Below are 17,932 nucleotides of genomic sequence, written 5' to 3'. Positions count from 1 at the left end.
TCAAAGGAATTACCATACTTAAGGATTAGCCTGTCATTTAAATATATTATTATTATTATTTTAACAGCATCCATTGGTTGAACCTGAAAACAAAATTTTACTGTGTGGCCGTTCTTTTGCTTTATTCATTCTAGTAATTGTCCAGAATCAGTTTTATTCAATCATATTGTTTGAATGGAAGTAGAACATTGAAATATTCATTGGTTAACTTAAATTATAAGTTAAATTATAAGAGGAATTGAGATGAGATATAAGGAAGAGATTTCATAGAGCATTATTAATTTTGAATCAATATAATGGGAGTTTCAACACCTTCTATCATACTGAGCTTTAGAAACAAAGCCTGTGGGATTGTTTGGGTGATGTCCTATTAGAACACAGTTGATTAGTTGATTGAATTTTGTTACATTGATTAGAGCTTGATTAGTTGACTTTTCCAGGTTACTTTTCTCCCTTTATTTATTTGGTTGTTGTAGATTCTCTTGGGTAGACGATGTTTAATTACGTAAAGAACAATTTTGTCATCCTGAAAGCGGCTGGCAAAATGCAAACATTCTGATTGGAGTCTTATTGACTATAATATTCAGAGAGACTGCTATAGAAAACATTAGTCAGTGGCATGTGCTTTTACCCCCTTTTATATGTAATTTACTCTCATTTTATTCTCTCCAATTATGTTTAAATTAGAAACTGGTGTCATATAAATGGAGAATTTCAAATACCCTCAGAAGATTTTATGAAACATTATTTTTAATAATATCTTAGGAGACTAAAAATGGAATGTTTTCTTTACATTTAGCAAACATTGTCTTTTCTTACCTCTTTAAAAAAACTGGCACAGAAGCTTTAATCTTTTCAACTGTAATCATAATCATAGAAAAATTGCATTAGGTTTATTCCCTGCATATGAATTCACATGTATATTGTATAAGTCTGTGTGTGTATACACATATGCTTAGTTTCTGGTTAGCAACAGATTGCAAGAGGAAAATTTTATGACGTGCAGAGCATTTAAAGTATGAGAGAAATTCATTTGTGACTATTTCTGAAAATGTGTGTGTTAAATCATCTCCTGGAAGATGAAATATTCACTTTTCGACATGTACTACCTGTTTCTCTGCCTTTACTCATAGAGCCAGTGTCTGGGAAGTTTAGGATAAATTTAAATACTATTTTTAAATAGAATAGTCTTTTAATAGTGTTTAGGTTTAATGCTCCTTCGTTTTAAAATTCAAGGTGCTCCATCCAATAGCAGTAGAATACATATTCTTCTCAAACTTACATGGAACATTCACTAGATAGATCATATTCCGGCCATAAAACATACTCTGACAAATTTAAAAGGATAGAAATCTTACAAGGTATGTTCTTAGATCACAATGGAGTTAAACTAGAAATCAATGAGAGAACGACAACTAGAAAACCCCCAAATATTTGGAAATTAACACATTTCTAAATAGCCCATGGGTTAAAGAAGCCTTAAGATAAATTAGAAAAATATTTTGAACTAAATGAAAATTAAAATACAACATATCAAATTTCTGAGATGCAGCAAAAGCAGTGCTTAGAGGAAAATGTATGTCATTAAATGCATATATTTGAATGAAGAAAGTTATAAAATTAATAACCTAAGCTTCCACCTTAGAAAACTAGACAAAGAAGAGCAATTTAAGCCAAAGCAAGCCGAAGACAAGAAGTAATAAACTTTAGAGTAGAAATCAATGAAATAGAAAACAGAAAAAACATTTGAGAGAATCACTGTAACTCAAAGCTGACTCTTAGAAAAGAATATTAAAGTTAACAAACCTCTAGCCAGGCTAACCAAGAAAAATGGAGAAGACACAAATTACTAATACAAAGAATTAAAGAAGGGCCATTACAACATATTTCATGAGCATGAAAGCATGTAAAGAAATACTTTGAACTACTTGATAGCCACTGAATTGATAACTTAGTTAAAGTGGGCCAATTCCTTGAAAGACACAAACTACCAGAACACACACTAGGAGAAATAGGTAACCTGAATTGTCCTATATCTATTAAATAAGTTAATAATTAATAAACTTCCCAAATAAGAAATGCAGATGGTTTCATTGGTGAATTCACAATCTCTTCCAGAAAATAGTAGTACAGAGAACTCTCCTAACTAATTCTATGAGGCCAGCTGTACCATCATACCAAAACCAGAAGACATTACAAACCAACATTTCTCATGAATGTAGATGTAAAAGTCCTCAACAAAAGTAGATTGCAATGACATATTGAAAGAATTACACATAACGACCAACTGGGATTTCTTCCACATATGCAAAGCTGGTTCAAAATTCAAAAAACAATCACTCTAATTCATTGTACCAACAGAGGGTAAAGAAGAAAATTCATTTGATCATATCAGTTGGCATAGAAAAAGCATTTCACAATACCCAACACGTGTTCATGATAAAACTCTCAGCAAAGTAGGAGTAGAGGGGAACTTCCTCAACTTGATGAGAAACATCTATGGAAAACCTGCAGCTAATAGCTACTGTATCTTAAAGTGCTATATATATTTTTTTAAATTTTTATTTTATATTGGAGTAGAGTTGATTAACAATGGTGTGTTAGTTTCAGGTGTACAGCAAAGTGACTCAGTTATACACATATACATGTATCTATTCTTTTTTAAATTATTTTCCTATTTAGGTTATTACAGAGTATTGAGCAGAGTTTCCTGTGCTATACAGTAGGTCTTTGCTGGTTATCTATTTTAAATATAGCAGTGTATACATGTCAATACCAAATTCCCAATCTGTCCCTCCTACCCACCCTTACGCCCTGGCAACAATAAGTTCGTTCTCTAAGTCTGTGAGTCTGTTTCTGTTTTGTAAATAAGTTCGTTTGTATCATTTTTTTTTAGATTCTGCATATAAGCAATATCATATAATATTTGTCTTTCTCTGTCTGACTTACTTCACTTAATATGATAATCTCCAGGTCCATCCATGTTGCTGCAAATGGCATTATTTCATTCTTGTTAATGGCTGAGTAATATTCCATTGTATATGTGTATCACATCTTCTATATCCATTCATCTGTTGATGGACATTTAGGTTGCTTAAATGCCTTGGCTATTGTAAACAGTACTGCAATGAACATTGAGGTGCATGTAACCTTTCAAATCACGTTTTTCTCTGGATATATGCCCAGGAGTGGGATTGCTCTCCAGCATTTATTATTTGTAGTTTATATATATGTCAATCCCAATCTCCCAGTTCGTCCCACCCCTCTTCCCCCCTTGGTAACCATAAGTTTGTTCTTTACATCTGTGACTGTATTTCTGCTTTGCCGATAAGTTCACCTGTACCATTTTTCTAGAATCCACATATAAGTGATATTATTTGATATTTGTTTTCTTTCTGACTTACTTCACTCTGTATGACAATCTCTAGGTCCATCCACGTCTCTGCAAATGGCACTATTTCATTCTTTTTTATGGTTGAGTAATATTCTATTGTATATATGTACCAGATCTTCTTTATCCATTCCTCTGTCTATGGACATTTACGTTGTTTCCATGTCCTGGCTATTGTAAACCGTGCTGTAATGAACATCGGGATGCATGCATCTTTTTGAATTATGATTTTCTCTGGATATATGCCTAGGAGAAGGATTGCTGGGTCATAGGGTAGCTCTATTTTAGTTTTTAAGGAACCTCCATACTGTTCTCCACAGTGGCTGTACCAATTTACATTCCCACCAACAGTGTAGGAGGGTTCCCTTGTAGACTTTTTGATGATGACCATTCTGACTGGTGTGAGGTGATATCTCATTGTAGTTTTGATTTGCATTCCTTTAATAATTAACGATGTTGAGCATCTTTCCGTGTGCCTCTTGGCCATCTGTATGTCTTTGGAGAAATGTTTATTTAGGTCTTCTGCCTATTTTTTGATCGGGTTGTTTGGTTTTTTGATATTGAGCTACATGAGTTGTTTGTAAATTTTGCTAAAGAGCTATATTTTAAAATAAAATATAAAAGATTGGCATATGACTTGTGACCTAACATATTCTTCAAATGAATTTCTCTTGCCATCACACATGAATGATAGTCAGACTGGGTAAAAAGCTTTTATGTCATAGACTTTTCCCTCAAAAATATTTACACTTTTATTTACATTTATATTTGATGATTATTGATTTTTCTCATTTACTTTAAGTGATTTCATGGCACAGCTAAAGTTGGCCAAGAAAAGTATAGTACTTTCTCACAGTTCTGACCTGCTGAACGTTAATGATGGTGTCTATTTATGGAAACTGAAAGTTGGCAGCATTTTACAATGAGGCTGGGGAAAGGGTGCTAATACTGAAGGGCTGACCTTTATTTCTCAAGTTAGTACCACTCTATTTATCTGCCTCTACTTCCATCTCTCTGCCTCCTCACATCCACTCATTGAGCTCCTTTTCTTTTAAATGCATAATTTTATTCTTACAAAAATGAACTCCATTCAAATAAACTCCAGACAACTCAGACCACTTGATTTTTGAGCTATGTGTTCAATAGAGATGTAAATTAGAATTTACAGGGAAAATCAAACCCCATTGTGAAAAGCATTAGAGTAAAATATCTCTTTCCAGTGCCACAATTTGTAGTGGAAGAGCTTATTTTAAATAGACTTTTATTTTGAGACTCCTCCACACCTTTCAAATACATAACAGATTTCTGAAAAAGTATTGCACAATGTAACTATGAATGGTGTATATGAGCTACTTTCTATTATTCATGCGAGTTGTAAATATATGAAAAATTCAAGAGAAATAAAATATTTAAGACCTTAAGCAATCATCCTACTATCACTATGAAGCTAGCAGTATCAGAAGGTATGTTTTGAAAACTTGGCACAAAAATGTATCTTTCAACTTTTTAAATTGAGCCAAGGGGACCATGGAACTTTTGGGAAAGAGCAGATGAGATTTCATGATAATACCATAATATCAAAATGATTTGAATCTAGAGCATTGAACTTGAACACAGTTGTTATCTTACTTTTGATTCAGCCTTGGGCAACAGTTACTTAACATGAGCCTTCTCATGACTCTTCTAGGAGTATTTATTCTTTTTGTTTATTTTATCTATTTTTTTTCCCCAACCAAAAATGCTGATTGAGCAAACATTATGGTGCAGAGACTGTTCTAGGTCCTGGAGATACAAAGTTCCTTCTGTCACATACTAATGGGGGGAGGGGGAGGCATGACAAACAAGTAAATATATAGTGGAAGTTTTGTTCTGATTGCTCTTATTTTCTCAGTAAAAGAGGAAACACAGTTGTCAACTGAGAGTAAGGATGGTGAGGAGGTGAGGAGGAGGCATGAAACGGTTGTGTAGAGAGTGGAGCAGTGAGTGGCCAAGGTTAAATTCAGCAGGTTTGCTGTGCAGCACTAAGGTCCATGTGAGGCTAGTGGTCATACATTTCATTAGTATCTATGAGCTTGATTATGTGTTTACTCCACCCGTGTTTAGTCACAGGTATATAGATGCTGAAGTAGGTGAGCTGGATTTAACCTGAGTTGGGATTTGGTCAGGTGAGCAAGATGAAAAGAATCAGGGAGCTCAGGGATCAAGGAGAAGGGATCAGGGAGCCAAGGATGCTTGCAAGGGAGTAGGTTGAGGGTGTTTGCAAAATGTTGAAGCAATACTTAGGTAATAAAGGCTTGGCCTAGGACATAGGAAATCATGTTTTAGGATGCAGAACAAATAAGGGAATTCACACATTGGAAAGCCAGGATATAACATTTTTCATCCCAGAACAAGGGCATTTTACCTTCTTAATGTGAAAAGGGTCCCGTGATTAGAGCAAAGGCCCACATCCTTTGAAGATGTGACAAAATCTCCTTCTACTTATATTGGTATTTTTACCAAGAAACTCAGACATATGGGTGAAAGACTTGACTAAACTCGCTAACTGTGAATTTTATTTCTAAATTGTATCTCGGATAGTAACTATAGCATGATGGCAGACAACTAATTTGAGCACAGCTCTTATAATGAATCCTATGATCACCAAAACTTCATTCTAGATTAATTTTTCCCTTTAAAGTGAATGGCGCTGAGTGATGTCAACAATATCTTTGACTTATACCATGATGGATGGTAGCAGAAACTATTGAAGGGGAAGAAAACCAGCTTTGATGGAGTAGTTAATATGTGTCAGGAGCTTTGTATTCTTTTTTGTTCATTCCTATAATTCTGAAAATTAGTATTATTATCTCCATTTTACTGTTGAAGATCCTGACGCCCACAGTCTGACTGATTTCCAATCTGATGTTCTCTCTATTACACGATGCTGCCTCATCCTTTCCAGCGGAAACATATTGCTGGGGTTTGGCCACCCTAATCCCCTGCTCTCCTTTTTCCCTACAGAGATGAAGCACAAGTTGAGAACACTCTCAACTTGTGCTTTTGTACTGTTTTGAATCAACGGAATTTACTGATAATAATTCAAAGAGGCAAAAGTGTTTTTGTTATCTTTTGTTCCTGGTATTGAGGTCTTAGAACTGTTGTTCAGATTATCAGTCAATGGTACCTGATACATCATTTATAATAATACAAAGGGGAAAAATTACAGCCAAGAAATCCATTCTTTTGATTATCCCTATGTGTTCTAAAAGAGATGGTCCTAATCTCTGTCCATTTATACTGTACAGTATTTTCAAAGAGATTCCAAAACTGCCAAGACACTTACAGTGTGAAATATCCTGTGCCAAATAGTTAGGGCATCTTTGTGCCAATAATTGAGACAAAAAAAAACTTCCTGTAGAATGAAAATAACAGCAAAAATAGCAACCTTCCCCTTGTAGAAAGCCAATGGTTTTCTTTAGAGAGTAAACAACAGATGAAATATGAGTAATTATACCATGTGGTCTCTATGGCCAAGAGTATAATTGTTTACCTAAGCTTTTTTCTTATAGATTAGAGTCTTGTGTTGCAGTCTGGTAGATTGATTGAACTGCCTCTGTGACTTCCTTTTATTTTTAAGATTAGGCAGTCCATGACAAAGAGGTTGATTGCAACCCAATAGAGCTAAACTAATGTTTTATTAAGAAGGAGTTGGCATCCTGAGCTTTTAGGAGAACAATTGTTCTCATAATGCCATGAACAACTTATAGAGCAACTATTAGGCTCTTCATATTCAGCAGTCTGTTCACATTACCCTGTATCGACCACATCTAAGTAACATCAGCGAACTGTGCTGAATAATCAGTCACACCAGTTAGATCTCAGTAAAGGTGAGATCAGTAAATGTACTGCTGGGAAAAGTTAGAATTGCTGATGTGTCTTTTTTTTCCTGACCTAGACAGTGTGGCTGCTCAACTTTTTCAAAGTTTGACTGTACAGAGGGGGTTGCTGACAGATCAAATGAACTAATCTATCTAATAACGTGGGCAATTCCAGATGTGCCCAAGAGCACAAAGGGATCGGCATAAGGAAATTCACTGGGGCACTGTTAGTGATAGTGAAAAAAATCTAGAAACACTTAAATGTTCATGAATAGAATATATACATGATCAGGAAAGAGCAGATGCCTAATTCTCTGAGATAATAAAGGTACAGGCAAGAATCAGGTGCCATTGTGGGTGGGTCTTGAGGTGGAGGGGACAGAAGGGAGGTTGAAGGCTGTTGTGTTTCTTGTGTCTTCAGTTCTTTGATTTTTCTTAACTTTATTTAACTTGGGATATAGTTGCTTTACAATGTTGTGTTAGTTTCTGCTGTAGAACAAAATGAATCAGCTCTATGTATACATATATTCTCTCCCTCTTGGGCCTCTCTTCCAGCCCCCTCCTTCCCATCCCACCCATCTAGGTCACCACAGAGCACCGAGCTGCGCTCCCTGCACTATACAGCAGGTTCCAACTAGCTATCTGTTTTACACATGGTTGTGTATATATGTCAATCCCAGTCTCCCAATTCATCCCACCCCCACCCCGTGTTCACACATCTGTTCTCTACATCTACATCTCTATTCCTGCCCTGCAAATAGGTTCATCTGTACCATTTTTCTAGATTCCACATATAGGCATTAATGTATGATATTTGTTTTTCTCTTTCTGACTTACTTAACTCTGTATGACAGACTCTAGGTACATCCTCCATGTCTCTGCAAATAACCCAATTTTGTTCCTTTTTATGGCTGAGTAACATTCCATTCTGTACATGTACCACATCTTCTTTATCCATTCATCTGTCAATGGACATTTAGATTGCATCCATGTCCTGATTATTATAAATAGTGTTGCAATGAACATTGGGGTGCATGTGTCTTTTTGAATTATGTTTTTCACTGAGTATATGCCCAGTAGTGGGATTGCTGGGTCATATGGTAGTTCTGTTTTTAGTTTTTTAAGGAACCTCCATACTGCTCCCCATAGTGACTGTATCAATTTACATTCCCACCAACAGTGCAAGAAGGTTCTCTTTTCTCCACATCCTCTCCCGCATTTCTTGTTTATAGATTTTTTGATGATGGCCATTCTGACTGGTGTGAGGTGATACCTCATTGTAGTTTTGATTTGCATTTCTCTAATAATTAGTGATGTTGAGCATCTTTTCATGTGCCTCTTGACCATCTGTATATCTTCTTTCAAGAAATGTCTATTTAGGTCTTCCGCCCATTTTTTGATTGGGTTGTTTGTTTTCTTGATATTGAGTTGCATGAGCTGTTTGTATATTTTGGAGATTAATCCCTTGTCAGTTGCTTCATTTGCAAATATTTTCTCCCATTCTGAGGGTTGTCTTTTTGTCATGTTTATGGGTTTCTCTTCTCTGAAAGAGCTTTAAAGTTTCATTAGGTCCCATTTGTTTATTTTTGCTTTTATTTTCATTACTCTAGGAGGTGGGTCAAAAAAGATCTTGCTGTGATTTATGTCAAAGAGTTTTCTTCCTATGTTTTCCTCCAAGAATTTTATAGTGTCTTATCTTAATTTAGGTCTTTAATCCATTTTGAGTTTATTTTTGTGTATGGTGTTAGGGAGTGTTCTAATTTCATTATTTTACATGTAGCTGTCCAGTTTTCCCAGCACCACTTATTGAAGAGACTGTCTTTTCTCCAATCTCCTGTATATTGTATATCCTTGCCTTCTTTGTTATATATTAGGTGACCATAGGTGTGTGGCTTTATCTCTGGGCTTTCTATCCTGTTGCATTGATCTATATTTCTGTTTTTGTGCCAGGAAAATACTGTCTTGATTACTGTTACTTTGTAGTATAGTCTGAAGTCAGGGAGCCTGATTCCTCCAGCTCCATTTTTCTTTCTCAAGATTGTTTTGGCTATTCAGGGCCTTTTGTGTGTTCATACAAATGGTAAAGTTTTTTGTTCTGATTCTGTGAAAAATGCCATTGGTAATTTGATAGGGATTGCATTGAATCTGTAGATTGCTTTGGGTTATATAGTCATTTTCACAATATTGATTCTTCCAATTCAAGAACATGGTATATCTCTCCGTCTGTTTGTGTCCTCTTTGATTTTTTTCATCAGTGTCTTACAGTTTTCTGAGTGTAGGTCCTTTACCTCATTAGGTGGGTTTATTCCTAGGTATTTTATTCTTTTTGTTGCAGTGGTAAATGGGATTGTTTCCATAATTTCTCTTTTTGATCTTTTGTTGTTAGTGTATAGGAATGCAAGAGATTTCTGTGCATTAGTTTTGTATTCTGCAACTTTACCAAATTCATTGATTAACTCTAGTATTTTTCTGGTGGCATCTTTAGGATTTTCTATGTATAGTATCACATCATCTGCAAACAGTGTCAGTTTTAACTTCTTCTTTTCCAATTTGGATTCCTTTTATTTCTTTTTCTTCTCTGATTGCTGTAGCTAGGACTTCCAAAACTATGTTGAATAATAGTGGTGAGAGTGGACATTCTTGTCTTATTCCTGATCTTAGAGGAAATACTTTCAGTTTTTCACCTTTGAGAATGATGTTTGCCGTGGAATATCTTTTTCCATCCCCTCACTTTCAATCTGTGTGTGTCTCTAGGTCTGAAGTGGGTCTCTTGTAGACAGCATATATATGGGTCTTGTTTTTGTATCCATTCAGCCAGTCTGTGTCTTTTGGTTGAAGCATTTAATCCATTTACATTTAAGGTAATTATCAATGTTCCTACTACCATTTTCTTTATTGTTTTGGGTTTGTTTTTGTAGGTCTTTTTCTTCTCTTGTGTTTCCTGCCTAGAGAAGTTCCTTTGGCATTTGTTGTAAAGCTGGTTTGGTGGTGCTGAATTCTCTTAGCTTTTGCTTATCTGTAAAGCTTTGATTTCTCTACCAAATCTGAATGAGATCCTTGCTGGGTAGTGTAATCTTGGGTGTAGGTTTTTCCCTTTCATCACTTTAGATATGTCCTGCCACTCCCTTCTGGCCTGCAGAGTTTCTGCTGAAAAATCTGCTGATAACCTTATGGAGATTCCTTGTATGTTATTTCTTTGCTTTTCCCTTGTTGCTTTTAATATTTTTTCTTTGAATTTAATTTTTGTTAGTTTGATTAATATGTGTCTTGGTGTGTTTCTCCTTGGGTTTCTCCTGTATGGGACTCCCTGTGCTTCCTGGACTTGGTTGGCTATTTCCTTTCCCATGTTAGGGAAGTTTTTGATTATAATCTCTTCAAATATTTCCTCAGACCCTTTCTCTTTCTCTTCTTCTTCTGGGACCCCTATAATTCGAATGTTGGTGCATTTAGTGTTGTCCCAGAGGTCTCTGAGATTGTCCTCATTTCTTTTCAATTCTTTTTTCTTTAATCTGCTCTGCAGCGGCTATTTCCACCATTCTATCTTTCAGCTCACTTATTCGTTCTTCTGTCTCAGTTATTCTACTATTGATTCCTTCTAGTGTATTTTTCATTTCATTTATTGTGTTGTTCATTACTGTTTGCTCTTTAGTTCTTCTAGGTCCTTGTTAAACATTTCTTGTATTTTCTCAATCCATGATCCATTCTATTTCTGAGATTCTGGATCATCTTTACTATCATTACTCTGAATTCTTTTTCAGGTAGGTTCTCCATTTCTTCTTCATTTATTTGGTCTTGTAGGTTTTTACCTTGCTCCTTCATCTGTAGCATATTTTTTTGTCGTCTCATTTTTTTGGATGGGTGGGGCTGTGTTCCTGTCTTGCTGGTTGTTTGGCCCTAAGCGTTCAGTGCTGGAGTTTGCAGGCAGTTGGGTGGAGCTGGGTCTTTGTGCTGAGATGAGGACCTCCAGGAAACCTCACACTGATTAATATTCCCTGGGACCTGAAGTTCTCTGTTAGTCCAGCAGTTTGGACTTGGTGCTCTCACCACAGGAGCTCAGGTCTTACCTCTGGCCTGGGAATCAAGACGCTGCAAGCCACGCAGTGTGGCAGGAAAAAAAAGAGCAGAACAATAACAAAGAGTAAAAAATAAAATAAAGTTAGAAAAATAAAAAATATATTAGAAAAAATAACAATAAAAATGAGACAACAACAAAACAAAACAGAACCACAACAGCAAAAATAAAATAAAAAAGAAAATAAAAAAATTTAAAAATGAATAAAAATTAAAAATTCCCTCGTACCTCCTTTATCAGTGTCCTTGCCCCCATGGTGAGCTACAGCCTACCCTTGCCTCCCCTGTAGGCCTCCAAGACCTCTAGGTAGGTCTCTGGACCCATTTCTTCAGCCCCACCTCTGCAAGTGTTCTTCTCATCAGTGTTTCTTCCTGGAGCAGGCCTGGAGCACATGTGCCCATGCAGACCAGCTGGGGCGCAGGCCTCCACAGGCGCACCCACAGGGGCCAGTGCAGCTAGAGGAAGCCTTGGAGATGGGTGGCATTTGGCCCACCTGGACCCACGTCGCCAGAGGAGGCCCTGTCCGGGGCGTCACTTGGGCTGTCAGGACCCGTGTGGCCCTTGGAGGCTTTGGCGAGGGTGGGGCTCAGGCCCAGGACCCACTCGGCCGGAAGAGGCTTTGTTGGGGCAATGCACAGGCTGTTGGGACCTGTGTGGCCCATGGTGGCTTTCGAGGAGGCCAGTGCTCGGGCCTGCCGGGAACTGCACGGCCCGTGGAGGCTTTGTGGGGGAGCAGTACTCAGGTCTGCTGGGACCCATGCGGTCAAAGGAGGCCCCAACGGGAGGAGGCCTCAGCTGAGGCAGGGCTCAGGCCTGGGACCCACGCAGCTGGAAGAGGCCTTGGCGGGGCAGAGTGTTTGTGCAGCTCAGGCCTGGGATCCCAGCAGGCTTGCCAGTGCCCAAGCAGGCGGAGGAGACTTTGGCTGCGTTCCCTTCTGATTCCCCGATCCTCCGAAGGTCCCTCTTCTTCCCTGCTGATCCCCTTGCTGTTAGTGGGCCCTTCCAAGTGTGGGAACCTCTCCCATCCCCCAGCCCCCCCTTAGGAGTGCTGGTCCCATCCTGCCTCCACTTTTCCTCCCCCTGCTCCCTCCCACATCCTACCTCATCACGTGGGGATTCCTCCCATCCCCTTAGGTGTCCGAGGTCCCCCACCAGTGCCTAGTAGGTGCCCTAGTTATGAGGAGATGCTAACTCCACATCCTCCTACTCCATCATCTTGACTCCACCCCATCTTATGGTTTTTCAATAATATATTTGATAAGCTAATCTGCTGAGAGTGAGGACAGAGGGGTGGCGTAGGGGTCTTGAGAAAAATGCTAACTGTTTAGAACTGAGGACTGCAAGAAAGCCCTAACCAGAGACAAAAAGATCACTGAGCAGTTCAGGGAGTGCATCTTTTTGTGCTCCCTTTGATTTAAACGTGAAACGAAGCACTCCTCGGCTTTGCATTTGTTTTCCAGCTCCAAGGGCATTTTGATATCAAAGCTCATAAATGCTTACTTGATTACACCACTGCCTTTGCTTTCTCTAGGAAGAATCCTTCCCAAGTATTTCCTCCTAAACTTCTCTCTTTGAGTAAGTCTGAGTCAGTTTGACAGCTGTCACCATTTTTTTTTTCTTTTTCTGTTAACAGCTCCCCACTCCTCTTTTTGAGGGAAAAATTATAATCCTCCACACACTTCCTCCTCAACCCTCTACCACACCGTTTCTACCTTCTCCAACCCAAAGCCCTTCTTTCACAATACCGATGAGTTATATTAGTATCTGCTAAGAGCTGAACATATTTCCTTCTTTATGTTCTAATTTTAACTACGTATAATGTGGGATGCTGTGTTAATCTCTATTTAACTTTCCTACTAATGTTCTCATTCATTCATTCAAAAATTTTTCTAGTGCCCAGTATGTGCCAGTCATGAAACGAGACAACCAGGGATAGAAAGAGTAAGATCTGGCACCTAAAAGTCATATCATGCTGTAAACTCCCTTTTCATCTATGTTTAAGGGTGGTCTCACTCAGAATACACTGTGTGAAAATTTTTAGAATGAAGAATTAACATTTTTCTTTCAGTTTCTTTCTGCTGTTTAATCAATGATAGTCCTATTTTTACCATGGAGAAAAATGTTGTTTTATTTTCACAGTTTTAAATTTTTTTATTCCTTTAGGAAATTGAAATAAGGTAAAGGGATGAAGTATTTCTTGATTTTATTGACTTCATATGTAAAGTGAGATACACCTACACAGGTACATTTGTTTCATATTTAAATGAGGAACTGCTGCTTCCTCATTAAGAAACAGTAGTGTGTGCTTATGATGCTTGAAATAGAAAACCAGAGGATGACAATAAGTTTTCATCATCATGTTTCTCCTTCCTCACAAGTTTACTTCTTTTTATGATCCTAGAAAAGGAGAGAACACATGGCATTTGCTGATTTGTGTTCTTCCATGTGTTATTGAATTCATTCCTTCAATATCTCCTTTTATTTTTTGAAAATATTTTCCAAATAAACCTTATCACACACAGGGAATGAAAATGGGTGTCTCTTTTAATCCAATAATCAGATGTACTAGGAGGTGCAACATTATCTATCTTAGAAATATGAATCTTCAGTAAGTATAAGATTGACTTGTGGGAATTCCCTGGTGGCCCAATGGTTAGGACTCTGCACTTTCACTGCTGAGGGCCTGGGTTCGATCACCAGTCAGGGAACTAAGATCTTGCAAGCCTTGCAGCACAGCCAAAAGAAAAAAAAGAAACTGAAATCGAGATTGACTTGGAAGTTTCTAGAAATATTCAATGCAATTTTAATATTCATTTGATGCAGAAGAGAAAAGATCAACAGGAAATATTTTAATATACCTGTTGCCAACATAGTTACTGTCATCTGAAGACATCCTCACCATTTTAACCCAATAAAGCAAAAACCAAACTAAAACCCAACGATAATAAAACATACTATTTCATGTTTATGTTCATGATAATACAAATGGAGCTTATTTTTAAATCTTATTTTTAAAGTTACAAATAACTTTTAATTAATTAGTCAATTAATCAATTAAAGGCCTATTTTATGGCAGGCCTCTACCAAGTGCTGAGAATGGAGAGGTGACGGTAGTTTAGTGGGAGTGACTGACATGCTTATCAACAACTGCATTAGTATTGTTAGTGCCATGTGAGGTATGTATTCTGTGGTGTGAATACACAGAGGAGAGTGCATCTCTCTCATGAGTGGATCCAAGAAGCTACCAGTGGATCTCAGAATGCTTTAACTGAGTTTGGAGGTACCAGTAAGCATTAGCCAGACAGATGGGGAGGGAAAAAGCATTTCAGGTAGACAGAGTGGTTATAACATGTGAAAGCATTGAATGTCATAGGGTGTACAAAGAATTCCTGGTGGATTTAATTTTACTTTTGCATGTGTTCTTTTAATTTGTTATTGATTTTAGTGAGGCCAGAATACAGAGCGTGTATGAAGAAGTGGAAGGAGATGGAAGCAGAGCAAATCTTTAGGGTCAGAAACTAAATGACATGTATACCAAGGATATTCAATGTTATCCTGAAGGCTTCCAGGGATCTCTTAAAGAATTTAAAATGGGAGAAGTGCATGGTAAGATTTGTGCTGTAGAAAGGACTCTGGCAGCAATGTGCAGAGTTGTTTGGATAGTATGTGGTCAGAGAGCAGATAGAGGCAATGGTTTTTAGGAACTACTGTCTAACTCAGGTGAAAGATGATATATTGTCTAACATATTAGGGATGGAGAGGGGAGATTAAATTTGAGGGTATTTATTGATAAGTTATAGTCTGTAAGTCTTCGAAGGGATTGGGTAGGTGTGTGGGGGGTGGAGGTAATAGTGAAGGAGGATGGTGAATCTCAAGTTTCTGATTCAGACAGCTGGAAATATCATGGGGCCATTCACTAAGACCAAGAATACATTAAATATGCAGAGTTGGAGATGGGGGGAGAAGGTGATGATAAGATTGATTTTGATCATGTTAAGAGTCAGATGCCTGTAGAACATCTGAGTAAGAGGTGGCCAATGGCCAATTAGATACATAGGTCTAGTGCTTAGAAGAAAAGTCTAAGTTGGTGATATAGATTGCATGATGGTCTTTTGCATTGATGTTGAATTCTTAGAGAGTTGGTGGCATATCTAGTGCTTCTTTGTTTCTCCAGCACGTTACACAGGGCAAGCCTTAGGGTTGCATACAATTCCCAAAGCCTAACATTTTCTGTTCTAATCACTAGGATGAGGCCCATTAATGAAAAAGAATAAAAGATCTTCTATTAACCAATGCCAGTTTACTTTTTTCCCCAATCCAATTGTTGATACCATAGAAAGAGCTAAATTGGTGGGGCAGTACAAAGCCTAATTGAAGTCAAAGTTAGATTGAAGAATAGCAGTAAAGTATGATGTCACCTACCTGGTATGATTTGAAAGACATTTGGTTGGTGCCTGCCCAGGATTTCTTCTTTCATTTTCTGTCACATTGTCTGAAAGTTCATCATTACCATTAGAGTGATTGCTTTGGACTATCAGGGGTTTTCATTTTTAAGGAGTTGTTTGGTAAATACCCTAGTTAAAGGTAATACCATGGAAATTATCAAATGGTCTTAGTGGAGTCCATCATAGATTAGAGCTTTTTGGGATACCTAGAGAAAGGATAATTGAGATAGGAGCAGAGTATGGCTCGTTTTGTTCTACTTGTTCACGTCTCATTGACATTTCCTTGAAGTTAATTAGCTTAATAATGAAAAATTAATGATTTTAATATTGGAAATAATGGAAGAAATTTATTTCTCATTAAATTCACATTCCTTCCCCTCAGAGGTTAAGGTTACTACTCTTTTGGAAAACATTATTAAGGATTCTAGATATTCCAAAAATAATCTTTAAATATCAATGAAATTGTTTATAAGAGAGAACCTTTGCTACGTTACAAAAAAGATGGAGGTGTGTGATAAGAACCATAGTATGTGAGATTTGTTGAAATTGGGCTTTATTCTCTTATGTGTATATATCTTCACATAAGTATACGATAGGACTGTTTTTATTAGGGTAATACTACCTGCTATAGTAAAAAACCCCCCAACTTTAAGTGGTTTAACACAATAGAAGCATATTTCTTGCTCATATAACAATCTAAGGAAGTTGATCTTTGACATATGGCATTCTTCTATGCACTGATTCAGTGGATTTGCCGTCCCCTGGGATCTTGTCACTTGCATCCAACTGATAGAAGGATGGAGAAAGTATAGAGAAGTTTCACTTGCTTCCTAAGTTGTTGCATGCATGGAGGTGACACACATCAGTTCTGTCTCAATCCATTGGTGAGGACTAGGGACAGGCCCACACCTAGATGCAACAAATGCTGGGAAATGTATTCCTGGCTGGGCAGCTGTTTCCCAGTAACAAACCTATACAATGCAAGGGGGAGGACAGAATTTTGTGGACAACTAGCTACCTGGCTATAGGGACTATATGATAGATATGAGCAAAACACAAAGATCACACATGAAAATTACTTACTATTTTAAAACCGCACTTGAAATATATGATGATGTCTGTGTAGAAATCAAATGCTTAAGATTGATACTTTTCATTAGTTCCGCATGTTATGCTATTTCTGAGATCCTTTGAATATTAGCAAGAATGTAGGCTTCCATATTCATTACGTGTGAAAAACTGAGACTTTCTTTCCTTATTTTTAAGGTTGGACAAAATTTGCCCGATTGACACGGGCTTTGACAAATAGCCGAAGTGTTTTGCAACAGCTCACGCCAATGAATAAAACAGAGGTGGTCCACAAACATTCAAGACTAGCTGAAGTAAGTGCGAGATTAACTTTACTTCCCAAAATGGTGGTGGTCATACATTTTTCCCCCCACAAATGTTTCAATTATTTGAAACATTTATTATTATAAATGGCTATTATTTTACAAACACTTATATGCTAATTGATTTTTCCTTGTAGAATTATAGAGCTTTCCTATATTTCTTTTTATGCTCTCCTACTTTGGAAATGGGAAGGTAATTTATGACATCCCATGTGATGTCTGTACAGAATGAGGTTTTCTTTGAGCAAATGAGATAGGGAGTTCACTCATTCATTAATTTATGTGTGCAGCACACACTTATTGAGGGTTTGCTCCATGCTTGGTACTCTGCAAAGGATGTAAAGATGAATAGGCCATTGGCCCTATCATCAAGGAGTTAAAGATCCAGCAGAGGAGGGAGGGGTTACCTGAATGAGATGATACCTGGGCTGAGTGAATCTTTTTTTTTTTTAATTGAAGTATGGTTGATTTACAATATTGTGTTAGTTTCCGGTGTACAGTGAAGTGATTTAGTTATATATATATATATATATATATATTATCTATATATAATATAGATAATATATATATTATATGTACTCTTTTTCATATTCTTTCAATAATAGGTTATTATAAGATATTGAATATACAATAGGACCTGTTGTTTATCTATTTCATATATAGTGGTGTCTGCTAATCCCAAATTCCTAATTTATCACTTCTCCACCTTTCCCCTTTGGTAACCATAAGTTTGTTTTCTATATCTGTGAGTCTGTTTCTGTTTTGTAAATAAG

The 17,932-nt window shown here is 37.2% G+C and overlaps 1 protein-coding gene across 1 annotated transcript in view; it reads left to right on the top strand.

Annotated features, from left to right (window-relative positions):
• The window catches only part of KCNH5 (potassium voltage-gated channel subfamily H member 5), a 346,085-nt gene that overhangs the window by 42,671 nt on the left and 285,482 nt on the right, over positions 1–17,932 (top strand). Inside the window, exon 5 of the mRNA XM_024117436.1 lies at positions 17,035–17,150. Within this exon, the coding sequence (XP_023973204.1) occupies positions 17,035–17,150 (116 nt within the window). The remainder of the gene's footprint in view (positions 1–17,034; positions 17,151–17,932) is intronic.

The sequence above is a fragment of the Physeter macrocephalus genome, chromosome 11 (genome assembly GCF_002837175.3).
Source record: "Physeter macrocephalus isolate SW-GA chromosome 11, ASM283717v5, whole genome shotgun sequence".
NCBI classification, from domain to species: Eukaryota; Metazoa; Chordata; class Mammalia; order Artiodactyla; family Physeteridae; genus Physeter; species Physeter macrocephalus.
The sequence above is the reverse complement of the archived record's forward strand: the minus strand, read 5'-3'. Positions and strand labels throughout refer to the sequence as shown.